Here is an 18,176-nt window from a genome sequence, read left to right on the forward strand (position 1 = left end):
GAAATATGATATATCATTGTAAAGAGGAACTTGGTATAATCCAATTCAGTACTTTATTCCTGAAAGCAACATCCTCCAGTAGACAAAAATAAAGTCTGAGTTTTCCTGCATTTTATGGAAAGATGGCATGCCATAAATCTACATTCACATAGACGTGTCAGTTGCTTAGCATGCCACCATAATCATGGTGGTTGGTTGGTTGGCAACCCTCAGCCTCGAACGACTATGGTATAAGCCTACAGCACCCGGTATTCCCAGGCGGTCTCCCATCCAAGTACTAACCAGGCCTGACCCTGCTTAGCTTCTGAGATCAGACAAGATTGGGTATGTGCAGGGTAACAGTTGCTAGCATGGATGGTAGTACAACCTAATGGAGTGGCATATCTTATTAGGGCCACTTCTCAAATAATGTGAAATTGCAATTGACAGATCCCCCCTCTCTGCCCCAGTCTTATGTGTAAGCTTAATGGGTCTGCATGATCTACGAACTCCATGGAGCCTGTGCTGGTGACTCACCCACTACTCACTACTCACACACAACCCACTACTCACCCACTACTCACACACTACACAGCCTGTGCTGGTCACTCACCCAGGGTGACCAGATGTCATAACTGCAAAAGAGGACAAGGCAACCCAAAATGTAGGGTTGAAAATCTAAGAAAAATGTAGGACACGACAAAATAAAAACTAGAAACACTTGAACGTTAATTTCATGTGGTTAGTTTAAACACTGCATTTCATATTATTACATTTAAAACTATATGTAATAAATTACATACAGTTTCCATTTATTAATTGTGAGAAGGCTATGCGCTGCCTGCAGGGGCTTGCTCACAGTGAAAAGGAGGACATTTAAGTTCTTTTCCAGGGCACGAGGCTAAAAAAGAGGACATAGCCTGGAAAAAGAGGATCATTAGTCACCCTGCTACACCCTATCTGTGCAGCAGTTATAAAACATTCACGGCCTGGCACAGGTTGTCCAGGGCACCCAGGGGTAGGGGTGATGCAGGTGCATGATCCTTCCTGATAAACCATGGTTGCTTCTCTTGTTCTTGCACTTTTATGTTCATGCTAAAGCTCTGAATCCTGAGCTGAGGAAGCATAACCAATGTGGATCCGCCCCAGTGGGCCTCCATTGGCTGCAGTCACTTACAGTCCAATCCTATGAGCCTGCTGTGCCCACGGATTTTGCAATCCACTGACACAAGAGGCCCAGCAACAGTGGGAATGTTGTGCCGAAGCTCCACACATGTGCAAGGCTTGGCTGGTACATGCTCTGTTGGTACTAGTAACTTGGTGGTGCAGGTGAACCATGGGCAGGGAGAGGGAGGATTGGGGTGTATTGGGGGAGCAACCAGGGCCCTGTTGGAGAGGATCTGGTGGCCGTTGCACACTTCAAATCCTATCCCAGTAACCCCATCCTGGAGTGTGCCCCGGTTCTCCTTGGGCTTACACCAGCGCCAAAGCTGAAATGTTTCTCAGGAGACACATGGGTGGCCAAAACTCCCACAAAGAGGTAAGTTAAAAAGTGCTTTGCTTACCTCTGGTTTGGCCGGCTGCATCCTATGACATGGCTGTTAATTACTTAGCAAAATACTTATACGTGGTTAGAACTTTTTATCAACAACCCTCCTTCTTAGTATTGCTGCAATGCCTTTCCCAAACACCTCATGCATTTCCCCCCTGTAATCCTTCTAAGAGCTGGTAGGGCCAGTATTGTTATCACCGCAAAAGACAGGTTGAGATGGCAGCTAAGGAGGGCTGTCCCATCATGAGGCCAACTGAGAAGGTTGCCTCAGGCAGCGGACCAGTGGAAAGTGCCTGCTCCTCCAGCTTGCTATAGTCAAAAAAAAAAAAATAAGAGAACAGTGCAAGAAAAGAAGTGTGGAAGAGAAGAACGGTGGGCTAGAGTTGACAATCGATTCCCCTCTTCCTTTTTGAATCTGGGGAACAGAAAGTAGCAATTGATTCACCACCTCAGGTGCCAGGATGACTTCAGCCAACCCTGGATCTAAGACCAGAAGCTTACCTAAGGATACCAAATACACTTTTTGACTAACATGACATTTTAGGTGCCTGGCCCACTTTGTAACTATGCAATCCTTTCTCTATTCAGAGAACAGGCTAGTTTCCATCTGAACTCTTTACGAGCACTAAAATAATGTCCAACAGGCATTTGTCAAACCTCAGATATTACTAGAAAACTCAGCTATTTATTTCATATCACGTGAACATCTGCTCTCAGTGCAATCATCTGGAGTGCATAATTACGCAAGTGTTGCCAACCTGCCTCTGAAACCTCAGGAACAGGCCTGAAAAGTCTAGTTCTCATGACACCCAGCGCTATGGAATGATACCACACTGAACGTCAGATCTTTCTGCTTTTGATCAACCCGCTCAGAGCCAAACTAGACATGACACACAGTTGACGGCATCATTTTCCTCCTCCCCATCCTGCAAAATAGCCTCAGGAAGCAGTAAGTTTGAGGGGAAGAATGAGAGGGGACGACGACTGCTTAACCGTTTCCCATCAGGCTGTTTGTCACTCAAAATCTCTGGTGTTCAAGCTGTCGTTCAGACAAGCAAATCACTTCTCACTATTGCAGCCACCAAATAATTAACATAAGTGTGCAAACCAGCACAAAAGTCCTGTTTATTCATCTGCTTTGACTGTGCCAGAGCACGGGCCCTCCACAACTTGTGGCCCTCCATTTAACACAAGCATTTAAGATCCAATGCTTGGCTGCGCACTGTCCCTTGTGGGAAATACCTCGGCTTCCCCGGCTGCCACCTGTTGAATGGTGCATTTGCACTAAGCCACATGCAAGAACATGCTTGATATTGTGCTGGTATCAGGGTTGCTCTAAGAGCCCCCACACCAGGGGTGCTCACACTTTTTTGGCTCGAGAGCTACTTTGAAACCCAGCAAGGCCCGGAGATCTACCAGAGTTTTTTTTACAATGTTCGCGCCATCATAACATATAACATTTATGTGTGTATAACAGGACTTACTCCTGAGTAGACATGCCTAGGATTAGGCTGTGAGGCTGCAATCCTAGCCACACTTACCTGGGAGTAAGCCCCATTGAGTACAATGGGCCTTACTCCCGGCGTTTCCTCCCAGAGGCACCTGAAGGGGGGGGGGTCGGCACTCTGCGATCTACTCATTTTGCCTCGCGATCTACCGGTAGATCGCGATCCACCTATTGAGCACCCCTGCCCCACACTATTCCTTTGCGCCACTGGTGGAACATTCAGATCCAGTGCAGCAGCTTGTACAATGAGGTCAAAAGTCAGGTAAGTTTTAGCTGCAGCCCTCAGCCCCAAGACCATCTCCATTCTAACCACCACTGTCCACCCACCCACCCACCTCTTAAGGGGTATAATGCATGCTAAACTACACTGTTGCGTGCTGATGTTCCCCATAAGAAGAAATGTCCATATTTGTATGACCTTCTTATGGTTTCAGTGGTTTCTATAACATGCAAATTGGAAAGAGTTGCTTATGATGTGTATTTATTCAAGCACAAAGGAATGTGTTTACTACATACCAAAGATGAAGATGATTCAATGCAGCTGAATACTCTGATCTATCCTGCAGATGTCTGTGAGGAAGAAATCCATTTGTATTCACTAATGAATTACTATCAAGTTGCAGAAAGGCTCGATAAACGCCCTCTTCTAACACATTCTCAGAATATTTTGTCCATGATGTTGTCCCAGTGATTGACACGAAAGCCTCAGTCCTTCTACAGCTTGTTGGCTACTTAGCTGTATCATGGAAGGAAATGATACCCCTGTTTACCCGTTTACCCCTGTGGACTCTCTATTTAGCATTCAGTGGAGTGAGCACCTTTGAGTTTGCACTCAGGCATTCAGCTGGCATCTTTGCTGTAAAGGTTTGAGAACACACACGCATTTGTAGTTTCTGAACACAACATTTCACGTTTGTATTCAAACAACTACTTTCTTGGGTTAAAAAATAGGAAGGGCTTCAGATACCATGAGAAATAGGAGACCATGCGAGAGTATTCAGTACAGAGGATATAATACAATATTCACCATTCACAAACCAAAACCTATACATGTCTATTCAGATGCAAGTCCCATTATAGACAGTGGGGCTTACTCCCAGGTAAGTGAAGATAGGATTGCAGACAAAGGCACATTCAGGATCAAATTGCAGTCCAGTCCTATGCATGTCTTAGAAGTACCACCGAGTTCAATGAGACGTACTCCCAGGAAAATGTGCATAGGACATTTAAGCCTCTTGGGTTCTGAAAATAAATCCCAAGGAGAGTCTAAGGGGAAAGGGAGGAATCTGGATCAGGGCCACACTATGGGGGAAAGGGTTGGACCTCTCACAGCTTTGGCAGGCCCAGAAGCTGTTTTTAGCATCCATATAGCTCAGATGTCATGTCTATTTCACAGTTAGAGGACTCGCAGCAGGGGTGTAGTCTAGGTGGGGGACAGTCTCTTACATCATCAGCAGGTGTGCTCAAGTGCTGCTTTTTAAACCTTTTCCAAAGGATCAAGGTCCGCAGAAGGGCAAATGAATAAATTTGTGAAGGGTATACATTTCTGTCAAGACCATAATCTTCCCAAAGGGTTACCTGAGAGACAGTCTATAGATCATGTTATAGTAAGGCTACAATTCTATGCAGATTTACCTGGTAGCAAGTCCTCTTGAACATAGTGGGACTTACATGTGAGTAAACAGGCATAGACTAGCACTCTTGTATAGGTGTCCCCCCTCCTATATCCATGAACTTAACTTATCCACTGTTTACCTCTGTTCAAAAATATTAAATAGAAAATTCAAATTGCATGCCATTCATCTTTCTGCCCCATTGTGTTTGTGCTTGTGATCTCTTTTTGTCTTCTGTCCCTACACTGGTTCACTTTACTCGCGTACAGTTAACCTCTAGCATTCTTGCTGTCAAATTTGTTAGCGTTGTTAAAATAACCCTTAATTTTGTTTAACAATGACCCCCAAGTGCAAAAGATGACTTATAAATGGGGTTCGCTACTATCCATGGTTTCTGGGCTTGGTGGTAGGTCTTGGAACGTATCTCCTGCAGGTACACCTGTGTGCGTTTTATATTTTTTAAGAAAATTTTAAATCCAGTTTTTCATTTTTTTTTTTTACATTTGTTTTAGAACTATTACAACCCACTTGAAGAGTTTGGAATGAAATGAGCTGGATCTTTAAATGATGTACAATAAGTTTCAAGACAGAAACAATTGGGAAGAGGGAAAAAGTCTTAAAAAATTAAAATTGGGGTTTTTTTGGTTATATAATCTTAATGGGGTGTGGGAACCTGTATAGAGATGTGGCTATGGATGTGTGTCATGAAGATCTTCTGCACTTTAAAATTTACCATGCACCACTGAACTCCTATTTGTATGTAACAGGAAGAGTTTGTATTAGTTCTGAACTAGTCAGTGGTTCTATTCTACCTTCAAGGGAGTCTTGCTTGAAAGATTGCATGTTCTTTCACCAGTAAAAAAAGTGATGTAATCAACAGTATAATCTTGCATAGTTTCCAGAACAGTAGTCCAGGCAATCTATGCAAAGCAGAAAAAAATGTGCGCTGTTGCCTGATGACATTAAATAATCAGCCAAAGGCAATTTACAACATGAATTTGATGAGTATATATTCATTAAGGATATCCTTGTAGACTTGTACACATGGTGAAACGATTGCTTCGCAACATCTGCGGCTTGCAATTCAACCCACATTCACCACATCACTGCTACAGCTGCCCAAACTGGGTTGAGCAGTGGGGTGCGGAGCAATCGTGATGTAAGTGTGCGGGGAGGCAGCTGAATAGATTCTTCTACCATGCACCAAACTCTGCTCAGACCCTATTACGTCACAACCTCACACAACGCAGCTGGTTGTGCGAATTGCCCCCTCCAAATCAAGGTGCCATGGCAAGTTTAAACTTTCTTTTCATCAATTTTTTGCATCGGCAAAGTAGAATATAAGGAATTTCTCAGTCGTCCACAGAATACTTTAGAACAGGAGTGTCCAAAGTTTTTGGCAGGAGGGCCACATCAGCTCTCTGACACTATGTCGGGGGCCGGGGGGGGAAAAAGAATTAATTTACATTTAAAATTTGAATAAATTTACATAGATTTACATAAATGAATATATTAAAGATGGACGTATATGAATGAATGAAGGTCTTGCAATAGCTCAAGGCCTCTAAAAGGCCTGGCACAAAGCAAGGTCAGCCTTTCCTTTGCTGCCACTGCTGCATCACAGCAAGCAGTGGAGGGAGCCCCCATTCCACAGCTCATGCGAGAGGTCAAACGTTTGTCCTCACACTGACATCAGTTGTGTCTGGCCAGCACAGGCTCCAACAAATCTCTGGAGGGCCAGAGGCTCATTGGAGACTGGAGGCTCCCTGAGGGCCGCATTGGGAGTCCTCGAGGGCCGCAAGTGGCCCCAGGGCCGGGGTTTGGGCACCCCTGCTTTAGAATATCAAAATGTAGAAGGATTTACCAGTCATGGGAAGCCTGACATGGCGCTCCTCCAGTCTGCGCTGGCAAAACAGCAGCTGCATTGTGGCCCCTGTGTTCTTACTTGGGGAAAGGGGACGGAAGAGGCCTCTGGCAGTCCTGGCAGGGCCAACTGGATACAATGGTCACCATATTGGTGCCACTGGTTAGGATTGAGCCGATCCTCAGACAGCCCCCAAAGGATCTTCTGGATCTGACTGGAAGGCACTTCTGGTTTTTGGTGAAAACCGGAATTGCCTTCTGGATGCCTCTAGGAGGCCTTCTGAAGCCTGGGGAGTTTGCGTCTGGGAGGCCCTTCATATGTGGGATTGGCGCCAATGGTGAGTCAAATCTGCAGGTGCCAAATTCACAGATGACAAGGGCCAGCTGTAGCTACAGCAGTGTTTCTCAGAATAGGAGGGGAAGTGGGTGAGATTCCAGGAGAACGTCACTATGTTGCATTCCTTTTTAGAGATAAGAGGAATCTCTGAAACACAACTTGTAAGAACATCATTTAATGGTATACTATTTGGGCATGAGAACAGGCCTGGCTGCTTGCTGTTTCCAGCGGTGGCCAAGCCATGGTCTCTGGTGTGGCACATCTGTGACAGCCACTGGATCGTGCTCACTGGCAGTGTAAGGGGTGGATAGGAGTGGGCCATAAAACATGCAGTTGACACATAACTTCAAGGAGCTCTTCTGCTTGTGTTGGTCACACTCACTGCCAGCTGCTCTGATATCACTAAGGGCGCAATCCTAACCCCTTATGTCAGTGCTTTCCAGCACTGATTTAAGGGCAATGCAGCTCTGACATAAGGGAACAAACATTCCCTTACTTTAAAGAGGCCTCCATGAGTGACACCCAACTGCAGGATGCAGCACACGTCCCATTGGCACCGCTATGCCAGTGCTGGAAAGCACTGACATAAGGGGTTAGGATTGCGCCCTAAGGTGAATAAAGATAAAAGATTACCAAGTGGGCAACTCATCACACTGCGCATGCAGCCACTGGAGAGCCAGCTGTCTGTACTGTCTTGTCCGATATTATGGAGCACTTTATCACTCCCCCTGGACACGGGATGAGGGGGCAGAAGCGTAGCAAGATGGCTTTTACCTCTTGACAAAACAATACTGGTTACTAGCTCACCAAGTGGTTACGCGTATTTGCTGAACAGCAAAGTGAATTTATGTAGTCATCCGGCTTCGATCATTTCCTAGCGGCTATCCTACGCATGACTTAAGACATGAGTAAGGAGCAGTAAGCGCATGCTTCCGCCAAAAATTAAGTAATTTTAAGTCCAATTGTTTCTGTGGGAAAGATAATCTTGTCCTAAATTCCTCCAGCTAAAATCAGTGCTTAACTTAAGCTTAAAAGTGCTTAAAACTAGGCTGACTCCACCCTCCGGAAGCCAGATTGTGAAATAGGTAATGACTTTTTTCCTTTCTTATCATCCTATACCATCTTTATAGAATGCACACCTTCCACATACAACTCAAGCAGTTTCAACATCATACGGTAAACTACGTTTTGGCCCTGTTCAGTCACTCCCCTCTCATTAGTCCAGTTCCTATAAATCCATTACACAATACTGCTAACCCATGTTATGGATGGTTTTTCTTTGCTAGCATGTAACTTTAACGATCAGCCGATAGTAGCAATAAAATGCTCTCAGGTTGTCACGTATGGATGTTGTTCAACTTGCATTCGCTGAAAAGAATTAACTGACGTGATTGAACGCATGCACAAACCATTACTTTTCATGTGAAACTATGGATGAATTAACCTGGAACCCAGCTGATCTAACAGTAGCGTGGCTGCAACTAAAAATTTTAATTAAATGGAAGATTACATCAAATATGTCTTTAGGACATTTATAATTCCATTACAAAATTCCATCATAATATGTATTTTTTTTACTCAGAAGCACATCACTAAGAGCTGAATCCAGAACAGCGCGCACCAGCTCACCGCTGGCACACGTTGTCACAAACGTGTTGTAAGGCATGTTTGCGGGCATTAGCACCGGTCCAGTGCTGGAGCTGGCCCACCACAAGCCCGCACTGGGACAGTGCTAGTCAGAGGCTGGAGATGTTCTGGGGCAGGCGGAGGGTATGCGACAGGAGGGGAAGGGACTGGTGGAGCTCAACTCCGGCGATCTGGAGCCTCGTGTTTGGCACAGAGTTGAGTTGAGTAGCCCCACTGCGGGGGCTACTCATTCCCTTCTCCCTAGGAGCTGCCGCGTGGTGTGCTTAGGACACTGTGGCGGCCTTCTTGGCGCTGCGGCAGTCCCGTGCGCCAGGCAATTCAGGATTGGGCTGTAAACCTCCGCAGGACTTCTCCTTGTTGGCTGGTTGACTGTTGATCTATTTATTTAGCTAAGCAAACTCCCTTATGAACTTTTTTTTTTGTCGTTGAAAAGCAGTATATAACTATTCTTATAATTAAAAATAATAATCTGTAATCTTTGGCTTTTCTGTACATTGCTATTCTTGTCCGCTTCTTTGCTGCACTTTTTCCTGTTCTGATGCTTTCTAGAAACAGTTTCCGTTTCTGTATTCTCTTTCCTTCAACATGAAAAATTAGAAGGCTTTTTGATGGGAGATCTCAAATGCCTCCACAAAGAGGGAAATAATTAGGCTTTCATTATCTGAAAATGCCTACAATTGTTCTGTATTCAGGATAACTTAACTAAAGTTCTAAAATGTTTGCATATCAATGGCAAGCATAAAAATGTGCTTAGAACCTTTCTCTTTAATTGTGCTGGGTTAGGATAAACAGAGACTTACATATTGTTCAAAGAAGTAGTTGTTACAACCTTAATTTCATTTCAGAAGGAATGAGAAACTGCAATCAATAACCAAACATTCACTTAACATCAACTTGCCTAGACTCCTTGCTTAATCCAAGTGCTCTTTACCTGATAAGTCAGTGGTTTCCAAATTGGTTCCCTGGGAAGCCATAGAAACTAGCCAAGGGAGCTGCAAAATCCTTGTGAAAAACCCGGTATCCTATACAATGTATAGGATTGCTGCCTTCACAGGGAGCCGTGGCCAATGGCCCAGTAGGTCAAGGGAGCTGCCAGTTGAAAAAGTTTGGGAACCACTGCTGCAGGTGTTATATTTTACTTGTCTTCTATGTTCCATACACATCTTTCTCAATTTAATTCCACCATATTCCTTGAACTTCATCACTGATAATGGTACAATATATTTTAATCCAAAAAGTTTATTTGGTTGAAGAGATGCGTCCACATTTGCTTTCCATATGAAGACAGGCAAAAGGAAAACACACCTTTGGTCCACTGAAAGAGGTGGAGTGGCACAGACACACCTGAAAAGAAGCAGCAAGGCCAAAGCTGTGGAAAAGAAAGACACATCCTAAACTGAATAGTGGTATTGATGGTGGGTGAAAACTCAAGGCACATCTGCATAGTATTTACTTCAGGGATTGGATGCATTCATGCATTTGACATGTGCAACAGATTCAGGCCACACTTATCATTAATGCATTTTACATGGATTTCAAGATGATTGTAGGACCAATGGAGGCTGTGCAGTCTGATCAAGCAGGTTCTTTCTGTCAACTCTGAAGCATGTGGGCATTCTGGGGAAAAGGTCTGGGGAGCCTGTGCTTCCAACTGTGCACAAAAGATCTGAATGAGTACAGACACATAAGAAGAGCCCTGCTGAATCAGACCAAGGGCCCACCTAGTTCAGCTTCCTGTATCTCACAGTGGCCCACCTGCCTTGAGAACATCATGTCATACACACACAAGAAAAATCCTGTGGCAGAGGTAGCAGTTCAAGGATAAAATACTGTGAAGGCGAACACGCTTATTTGTGCATGGGTGATGACTGTCCAACAATGCGGGATTAGGCATCTCTTTTGGAGAGGAGTAGGGGGAAAGGTTTTGAGCACCTTTGCCCAGTAATGGAACCCTAATCATCTCCTCCTTAGAGTACACACTCTCTCTGGTTGTTGAGGCAACTATTTGTTGACCTATTTTAAATTAATTCTGAGCACTCAGCGTTTTATTTTAACTTAGCACTTCTTCATTGCAAGATTTTGTAGTATCTTTTTTAAGTTCTCTCAGTTACAGCTCGGAAGGAAGAGACCTTGTTACACAACAAAGATTCTAAATGGCACTTTGTAGTGAGTGGTTACAAAACCACAATAAGCGACCAATGCTGTCTTTCTATTCAGTCTATGCACTAAAGTAGCGGTTCCCAAATTGGAGAAAGGTGTGCGCCGGGAATGCTTCCCCTGGCGCAACCGGCACTTACAGTTCCGGCACGCCAAGGGACTCTATGTCCCTAGATTGGGATGACGTGACACTCTGGTCAGTTGCATTTATGGTGCAATGCTCTGATGGGCATTGCACCTGGATTTCCGGGAAGACCAACTGTCTGGAGCATTGCTTCATGTTGATCTGGGGACATGAAGTCCTATGGCATTCCGGAACTATAAGTATTGGTCATGGGAGGGAAGAATGAGACCAAAACTCAGATCCGGCCTCCGGGCCATAGTTTGAACTGGTCTGAACTAGAGCAGTGTGTGTGTGTGTGTGTACATGAGACGATGTAAACATGTCCTAAAATATATTTCTGTACCAAAGTGCTGACTGTGAAATAGTGGCTTTGGCATAAATAAATATATGACCTTATGGTGATACATATTCTGCAACCAGATGACCAACTTATAAATAAAACATTTTCAGCATTGCACACTTAACCTCTTACTGATATGGAAAGTTTTCCTTTTGCTTCTAGACAACTTGAAGAATACGGACTTGAAGAAAACGGAGGGGGGAACCAAAACATTAATTAACGCACCCGTTACGTTATCTACAACTTATTCGGCAGGATAAAAGACTTTTGAGATTATTTTGCTCTCCACAATAAAATGTGCTAAAATAGTTTTTTTTTTCTACTTCTATGACAGACTGACATCCTATAAAAATAATTGTAATAAAATACAGAGTACATCTGGCAAACTTAAATTTCAACCACTTATGAGAAGATAAAGTTAATCCTTTGGATACTATCAAAATAATTTTAAATAGATCTTGCACTCAGTAAATTCAGCAGCCTATCAGGATAGGGTGTAGTGAGCCACCCCACACTTCTGTGGCAGCTGATATAAAGCGACTTAATTCAATGTCTAATACCCCAACGTTGCTTTTGTCTACATTAGTGCATTTTGCATAGAGTACTTCAAATAACCTTTAAGGAAAGAGCAGTGTGAAAGCCGCATAAGGGAGAGTTATACAAAACCCTTCATAATTCCCATGTAAACAAATTTCATAGTGCTCCCTCCTCTGTACCAGCCCAGGGATTGAGAAGTCTTTTGTGAATTGTCTGAGGAAGAGAAAAGCAGAACTTCATAACATCTACAATAAGGTGCTCCCAAGGGGCCACGAAGAGCGAAGCTTCATGCAAGGTATTAAGTCACTCTGTCATTATTTTCATGTGTCTTCTCTCAGTTGGTGGTCACACTGGCTTCTTTCTGACGTAGTCTTTCTTTCTGTTGTTTAAGAAAAAAGGGACTTTATTATCATTCTTTTCTTTAATTTTCCATCTGTTCTCAAATTTGAAAGGGTATGTGGTCTCGTAGGCTCGAAGAATGGAGCGGTCCGAAACCAGAGTAGACATAAGCCATTTTTCCTTTCAGAAAATTAACTCCTGGAGCACCAGACCAAGAGAGGAACTGAACGGTTTTCACATAAGCGTATATAACATCTTGGGAAACATTTTGTTTGACTTGAAGGGTTTTGGTCCTCAAGATATTCTGTGCCTCTAGTTCAGTAGGTATCACAACAGAAGATACATGTTACTGGACTCTGGAAGACCTTCCAAATTAACGTTAGACAATAGCATACATCTTTAAGAGTTTAGTAATGTGAATGCAAGTATAACAAAAAAAATTGTTTTTGGAGAGGCAAAAATACATACACTGTAACCCCAGTATCCATGGATCCAGTATCCACGGATTTTACTCACCATGGATACCAGAGGAAAGCTACTTCCAGTTTGCTCCTCAAACAGGAAGTGGCTTTCTGAAGCCTCCAGGATAACTTTTGAGATCCATGGAGGCTTCTGCAGGCATCAATATCCTCCTGGAGGCCTCAGCAAGCCACTTCTGGTTTGACGAACGAACCGGAAGCGGCCACAGATCCGTGTATCTGCGGATTCAAGTATCCACAGGGGTTTTTGAAACAGATCCCTGTGGATAAACAGGGTAGACTGAATGTAGCTGCAGGAGTAGAATAAGGCATTAGAGACACAGTCTTACCCTATGTGCACATGATTTTCTCATTTGTTTCCTAAAAAGTGGGGCACTACTGTGGACATTCTCCTTTGTACATGCCCTTAACAGCAGAATGGCCCATGTGGAGAAATACATGCAATCTTAGATTGCTGGACCTGAACTAACATAGGCCAAACCTGTTTATACTAATAGCACTTTGCTTCCCCCCATATAATCTAAACCAAAATGACAGATGGCAAGTTGTCTTCTCGTAACATCCCTATACTTAGCCCTTTACACCAGACCGAATGAGAAATGCTTCAAATCCCATGCATGTCTACTCAGAAGTAAGTAACATTGTGTTCAGTGGGGCTTAGGCTGCAATCCTATGCACACTTTCCTGAGAGCAAGCCCCACTGTATATAATGGGACTTACTTCTCAGTAGACAAGCATAGAATTGTGCTCTTACTCTCAAAAAAGCATGTCCAGTATAGGACTGAAGCCTAAGTATGAAAGGACAGTTTACACAAGTTGCCACTAAATTGGATTCACCTTAATTTGACTAGCCAATACACATCCAAATATGGCAAAAGAACAGAATTTCTCTATGCCCCCAAAAGATAGCAGCCTATTCGGGACAAAACTCAGAAAGTCAGACCAGTGGTGTAGCTAGAGGGGGTGCAAAGCACTAAGTTTTGCAGACTTTTGAATGTGCTGTGCAAACAGCCCCTCCCCTCTCCTTCAGACCCATTCCAGGCTGCTGGAGCAAAATGGAGACATTCGCCTCTTCTCTGGGTCTTCTCTGGCATTTTCTCCCACCACCTGAAATGGCTCCGAAGGGGAGGGGTCGCTTGCATAGTGCCTTCAGGCCCCTGCAAAACTTAGTGCTTTGCACCCCCTCTAGCTAAACCATTGAGCCAGACTCATTAGATAGAGAAACAGAGCGACCAAGGTAGAAAAGTTTGACAATAATGTCCCATAAGCTACTTTCACAATCCCCACCTGTCCACCTCCCAAATGTGAAATGAAAGAGAAGCTTTATGAAACTTGTGCTGTAAAAACAATTTGTGGGAGTACAGCATGAGGCAGGAAAGAAGATCACTGATGAGTCAGAAGGAAGTGACAAAACCAAGACAGCTTCTGGGGACTGTTTTTGTGCACACTATTTTTCCTGGCATAGAGCTATTTAAAGAGAACTGGAAACCAGAGCCACTCTGAAAACACATCATACCAGACTGGCAGTGGGATTGATCTTCTTTGTTTCCACCTTCTTTTCTGCAGTTAACCTGCTCACTGATTGCTGAGCCACTTTGAGTCTGAAAGAAAACATACATAAAGACATCCTATTAGAGTCAAAGAAGTGGCATCTCCTTGGCATATGAAAGCCACTTTGAGAAGCTCTACTAAATCTGTTCATGATACAAAGCAAAAAACAAACTGTGCCAATCCCAAAAGGTGGATGGAGAGTCATCCTGTCTTCTCTAACAAACCTGGACAAGATACAGTAATATGAGCAATTGAGGCTAGTCCTTGGAGTTGGTGTACCATCAAGACTATGGCTGTTAAGAGTTACTGCAACATAACGTGCATGCAATTTCTCTAAAGCAGGGGTTCTCAAACTCCTTATCTTGGTGACCCACTGCATTGTTTGATGTGGATCTGGAGGCCGTCAAGGCCAGGAATCTGCACAAATCTGTAAAATAGTAAGCAACCCAGAAGTTGCTTCCAGGGGCGCGCAACCCACTTCACTGGCCACACCACACTGTGTGCTGTGACCCACCGCTGGGTTGTGATCTGACTTCTTTACCAGGAAGCTGCAAAGCATTCCGACAGAGTGTGACACAGGCAATGAAGTAGGTTGCACACCATTTTACATTGCAGCTCATAGTTGCGGTCAACCCACCAAAAATTTGGTCACAACCCACAGTTTAAGAAACGCTGCTCTGAAGCACTCCTTATTACACATTCTGATAGCAGTGAATTAAACAGGACTCCCACTGAAAGTGATGAGGTGAAACAGTTTTGAAGTATCATTTGAAAGTCAGTGGCCAATTATTTTATTAAACGCCCACCCCAGAGCAACAGGGTTGGAACTGCTCAGAATCTCTGCATGTAGCAGTATATTTGATTTGAGGATCCGTACAGGGGTTACATGGATACCGGATGACCTTTTCCTATTCTCATCTTCAATATTGACCACTTACCAGTTACCCCTGCTAACTGGGTAAGAGGCACTCTTTCAAGTGGGTGCTCCTCTTTTTAGCAGGGGGAGAGTAAACTGGCCCACCTCATGCCAGCAGTGTCTTTTCTAGTGGCTGTCTGCTGGTCTTCTTTTGCATCTTTTTAGATTGTGAGCCCTTTTGGGACAGGGAGCCATTAGTTATTTGATACCCTGTACATGCCTGATCTTGTCTGATCTTGGAAGCTAAGCAGGGTCAAGCCTGGTTAGTACTTGGATGGGAGACTGCCTGGGAATACCGGGTGCTGTAGGCTTATACCATAGTCTTTCAAGACTGAAGGTTGCCAACCATTTTTTTCTTTGTAAACCGCTTTGTGGACTTTTAGTTGAAAAGCAGTATATAAATACTGTTAATTAATAATAATAATAATAATAATAATAATAATAATAATAATAATAATAATAATAATATTGCAAGAACACAGACTGCCCAAGCTTGGAGCCCATGCTCCCTTGCCAAAATGGTAAGTGAAAGAAGCCAGAGAGTCGTTTCAACTCCTTACTGTATTAGATCTTTCTGTAGATTTTCTAGCTGCACATCCTCAAATGATGGTATCACAGTAGTGGACTGAATATTCTTCCCTCCAGTGGGGGACCTGGGGTGGGGCAGGGAGGGCAAATACCCTGGGCGTTCTTGCTGTTCTTGTTCTTGCTGCACCCACACCACTGCTGCCTCCGCCCGCGGTGCCATCCTGCCTGCCCATCAAAGCTGTTCCACAGGCACCCGAGGCTCTGCACGGCACTTGGCAGTGGTCAAGCCGCCTTCTGAGGCCTTTCCTGTGGTTTTAAGCAATACTTCCAGCAACATTTAAAACAGCGGGAGAAGCCTCAGAGGCTTCTCGACCAATGTGGAACATCATGTGAGGCTCCGTTACACCTAGGTGAGTATCTTGGGGGGGGGTGTGCTCGAGGCGGCCAGCATGTGGGGGTGGTGGCATGTCATGGGCCTGCCCCGGGTCGCAATGAGGGGAGGTTCGCTACTGCTTCCCTCTGATGATGGAACATTTAAATGCTCCAGCAAATATTTTGTGGGTTAAAGTGACTGACTAACCATTTTGTTGTTTGGGAAATTATACTTGTGAAACCTTAACCCAGCAGCAGAGCTGTGCTGAAATCTGCTTTAGCAAGAAGTGCGATTGTACAGGGAAGCACCCATAACCACAAACCTACCCAGGGATCTCAGGAAAAACCCACTTAGCACATCAGCACTGATTCTAAAGAGAGAAGGTATTGAAGACGTCTTTAAATTCTACAGCAAAAAAGAAAAAAACAACCCCCCCCCCCCAAACTAGACATCCTATTGCTATTGGATCCAGATAAAAGCCACAGAGGTCTCAAGATCACCACAGTTCTGTTATTCTAATTCCAGTCATGAAAATACATCCCTCCCATTATTTTTAATGGAGAAAGAGGCTTCTACTGGCTTGCGTTTCATTAAATTAGGGTGATGAAGGGAGTCATTGGAATTGAAACTTAGTTGCCACTTTGTTGTCAATTAGCTTGTTCTTGCTAATTGTGATGGTATTTTTAGTAGCCCTTGGCCTATCCTATATACTGTAAGTCTCAGGAGTGACTTATCTCTTTGCCCCTGGGCCTTGTTGACGGACGCAAGCAGGCCACATTGTCTGGTGGGTTGCCTAGAAATGCTATAAGTTTTATGTCTGGAGGTGCTTCTGATGCTCTTAGATTTTAGACAAATACAGAAAGCTCTTTTATGTCAACCTTGGACTAGATTTGCTTCTTCCTTGGAATCCAGAGAACCTCCAGCCCTTAGTCAGAGCAAGGGGTCTGGAACAGCTAGTAACTCAAACACCACTTTTCTTTGACAACAACCTATACTCCTACCACTTTCATTGGCTAACAAGAGGGAGACTACTGGTTATTAGCTAGTAGTCTAGAAATGTTTTTTAAAAAATCACTTGTTCAAACTGTGCATGTTTGATGCTGTTCTTGGACAGCTGTTTAGCATCTGTAATGACTTTATTTTTAAGTAAAGAGTCATATTACTTTCCAGAGGTCTTATTTCAAACCATACTTACGCTGTGTGCTGATATGAGATATAGAAATACATTACCATTAATTAAACATTCAGTGATTAAATCTCAAAAGGCTTAACATACTGCTGTATATGACTAACGCTAGTCAAATTTCTCCCTTCATACTTATGTAATAGCACAAAACCTGCATAAGCTATGAAGAATTTAATGTTCTTCTTATGACCTACTTTTCATTTTATAAAGCTTGAAATATTTTGATATATATTAATTGTGATGCAAAAATTAAAAAAGGGGCTCAGATGACGTATATCTGTGAGCAGCACATTATATGTCAAAAGCCTAAATCCTAACCAACTTTCCCACACTGATACAACTGTGCCAAGGGGACACGTGCCACAGCCTGCAGTTAGGTGGCAGTCACAGAGGCCTCCTCAAGGTAAGGAAATGTTTGTTCCCTTACCTTGGAGCTGCATTGTCCTTATCCTGGTGCTGGAAAGTTGGATGTGGCCTCTGGAAGCAATTTCTCTAGCCCCCCATTTTAATTGGGCTGACTCATAGCTTGAAATTATGAAGAAGATTTGCACTTTTTCTCTTCTGTCATTTGCAGCAGTTTCTATGTGAGAACCAAGTGCTTATTTCTGGCTGTCATCTGCTTAATGATGTCACTTCCCGCTTAATGATGTCACTTCTGGCCCTCAGCAGCTGCCATGAATGCTATTTGGCCCACTATATGAAATAAGTTTGACACACCCTGTGTCAGATGTTCCTCAACATGAATGGGTAACAAACTGGGACAACCAGAGACAACCAAATTAGACATAGCTGTAAAAGCATTTCCCCCTTTTTGTGTGTATGTTGTTGTTGTTGTTTTTTTTTCAAATAACAGCTATAGGGAGCCCTTTTCAGATTGAGACTATTAACTCCTTTTCTCTGGTAGCATGGTGCTAACAACCCCTCCCCCACCCAAAGCTATGGAAGGAAAGACTACTGGAGATATTTTCTTGAATGCAAATAGGAAAATGGAAAGAAATCTACTGTAATTTATCACGTTATTTGAACTGGTGTGTTAGCCAAATGTTAAGTAAGATACTACATTGCAGGAACCCAACAGAGGGTTCTTTAAGGCAGTAAAAGAAAAATATTCATACTTTAAATGTACATCAGTGGTCTTCAACCTTTTT

At 43.6% G+C, this 18,176-nt stretch overlaps 1 protein-coding gene and 2 pseudogenes across 1 annotated transcript in view; 1 reads left to right on the top strand and 2 right to left on the bottom strand.

Annotated features, from left to right (window-relative positions):
- Positions 1-233: 233 nt before the first annotated feature.
- On the bottom strand, positions 234-350 carry LOC136637819 (5S ribosomal RNA; annotated as a pseudogene).
- An 11,640-nt stretch (positions 351-11,990) lies between these two features.
- FMN1 (formin 1) overlaps positions 11,991-18,176 on the bottom strand; it is a 144,794-nt gene continuing 138,608 nt past the window's right edge. The window contains exons 17-18 of the mRNA XM_066612303.1: positions 13,991-14,075; positions 11,991-12,035 (exon numbers count right to left, since the gene is read on the bottom strand). Of these exons, the coding sequence (XP_066468400.1) occupies positions 11,991-12,035; positions 13,991-14,075 (130 nt within the window). The remainder of the gene's footprint in view (positions 12,036-13,990; positions 14,076-18,176) is intronic.
- LOC136637906 (5S ribosomal RNA) lies at positions 15,132-15,252 on the top strand (annotated as a pseudogene).

Source organism: Tiliqua scincoides, chromosome 1, assembly GCF_035046505.1.
Source record: "Tiliqua scincoides isolate rTilSci1 chromosome 1, rTilSci1.hap2, whole genome shotgun sequence".
NCBI classification, from domain to species: Eukaryota; Metazoa; Chordata; class Lepidosauria; order Squamata; family Scincidae; genus Tiliqua; species Tiliqua scincoides.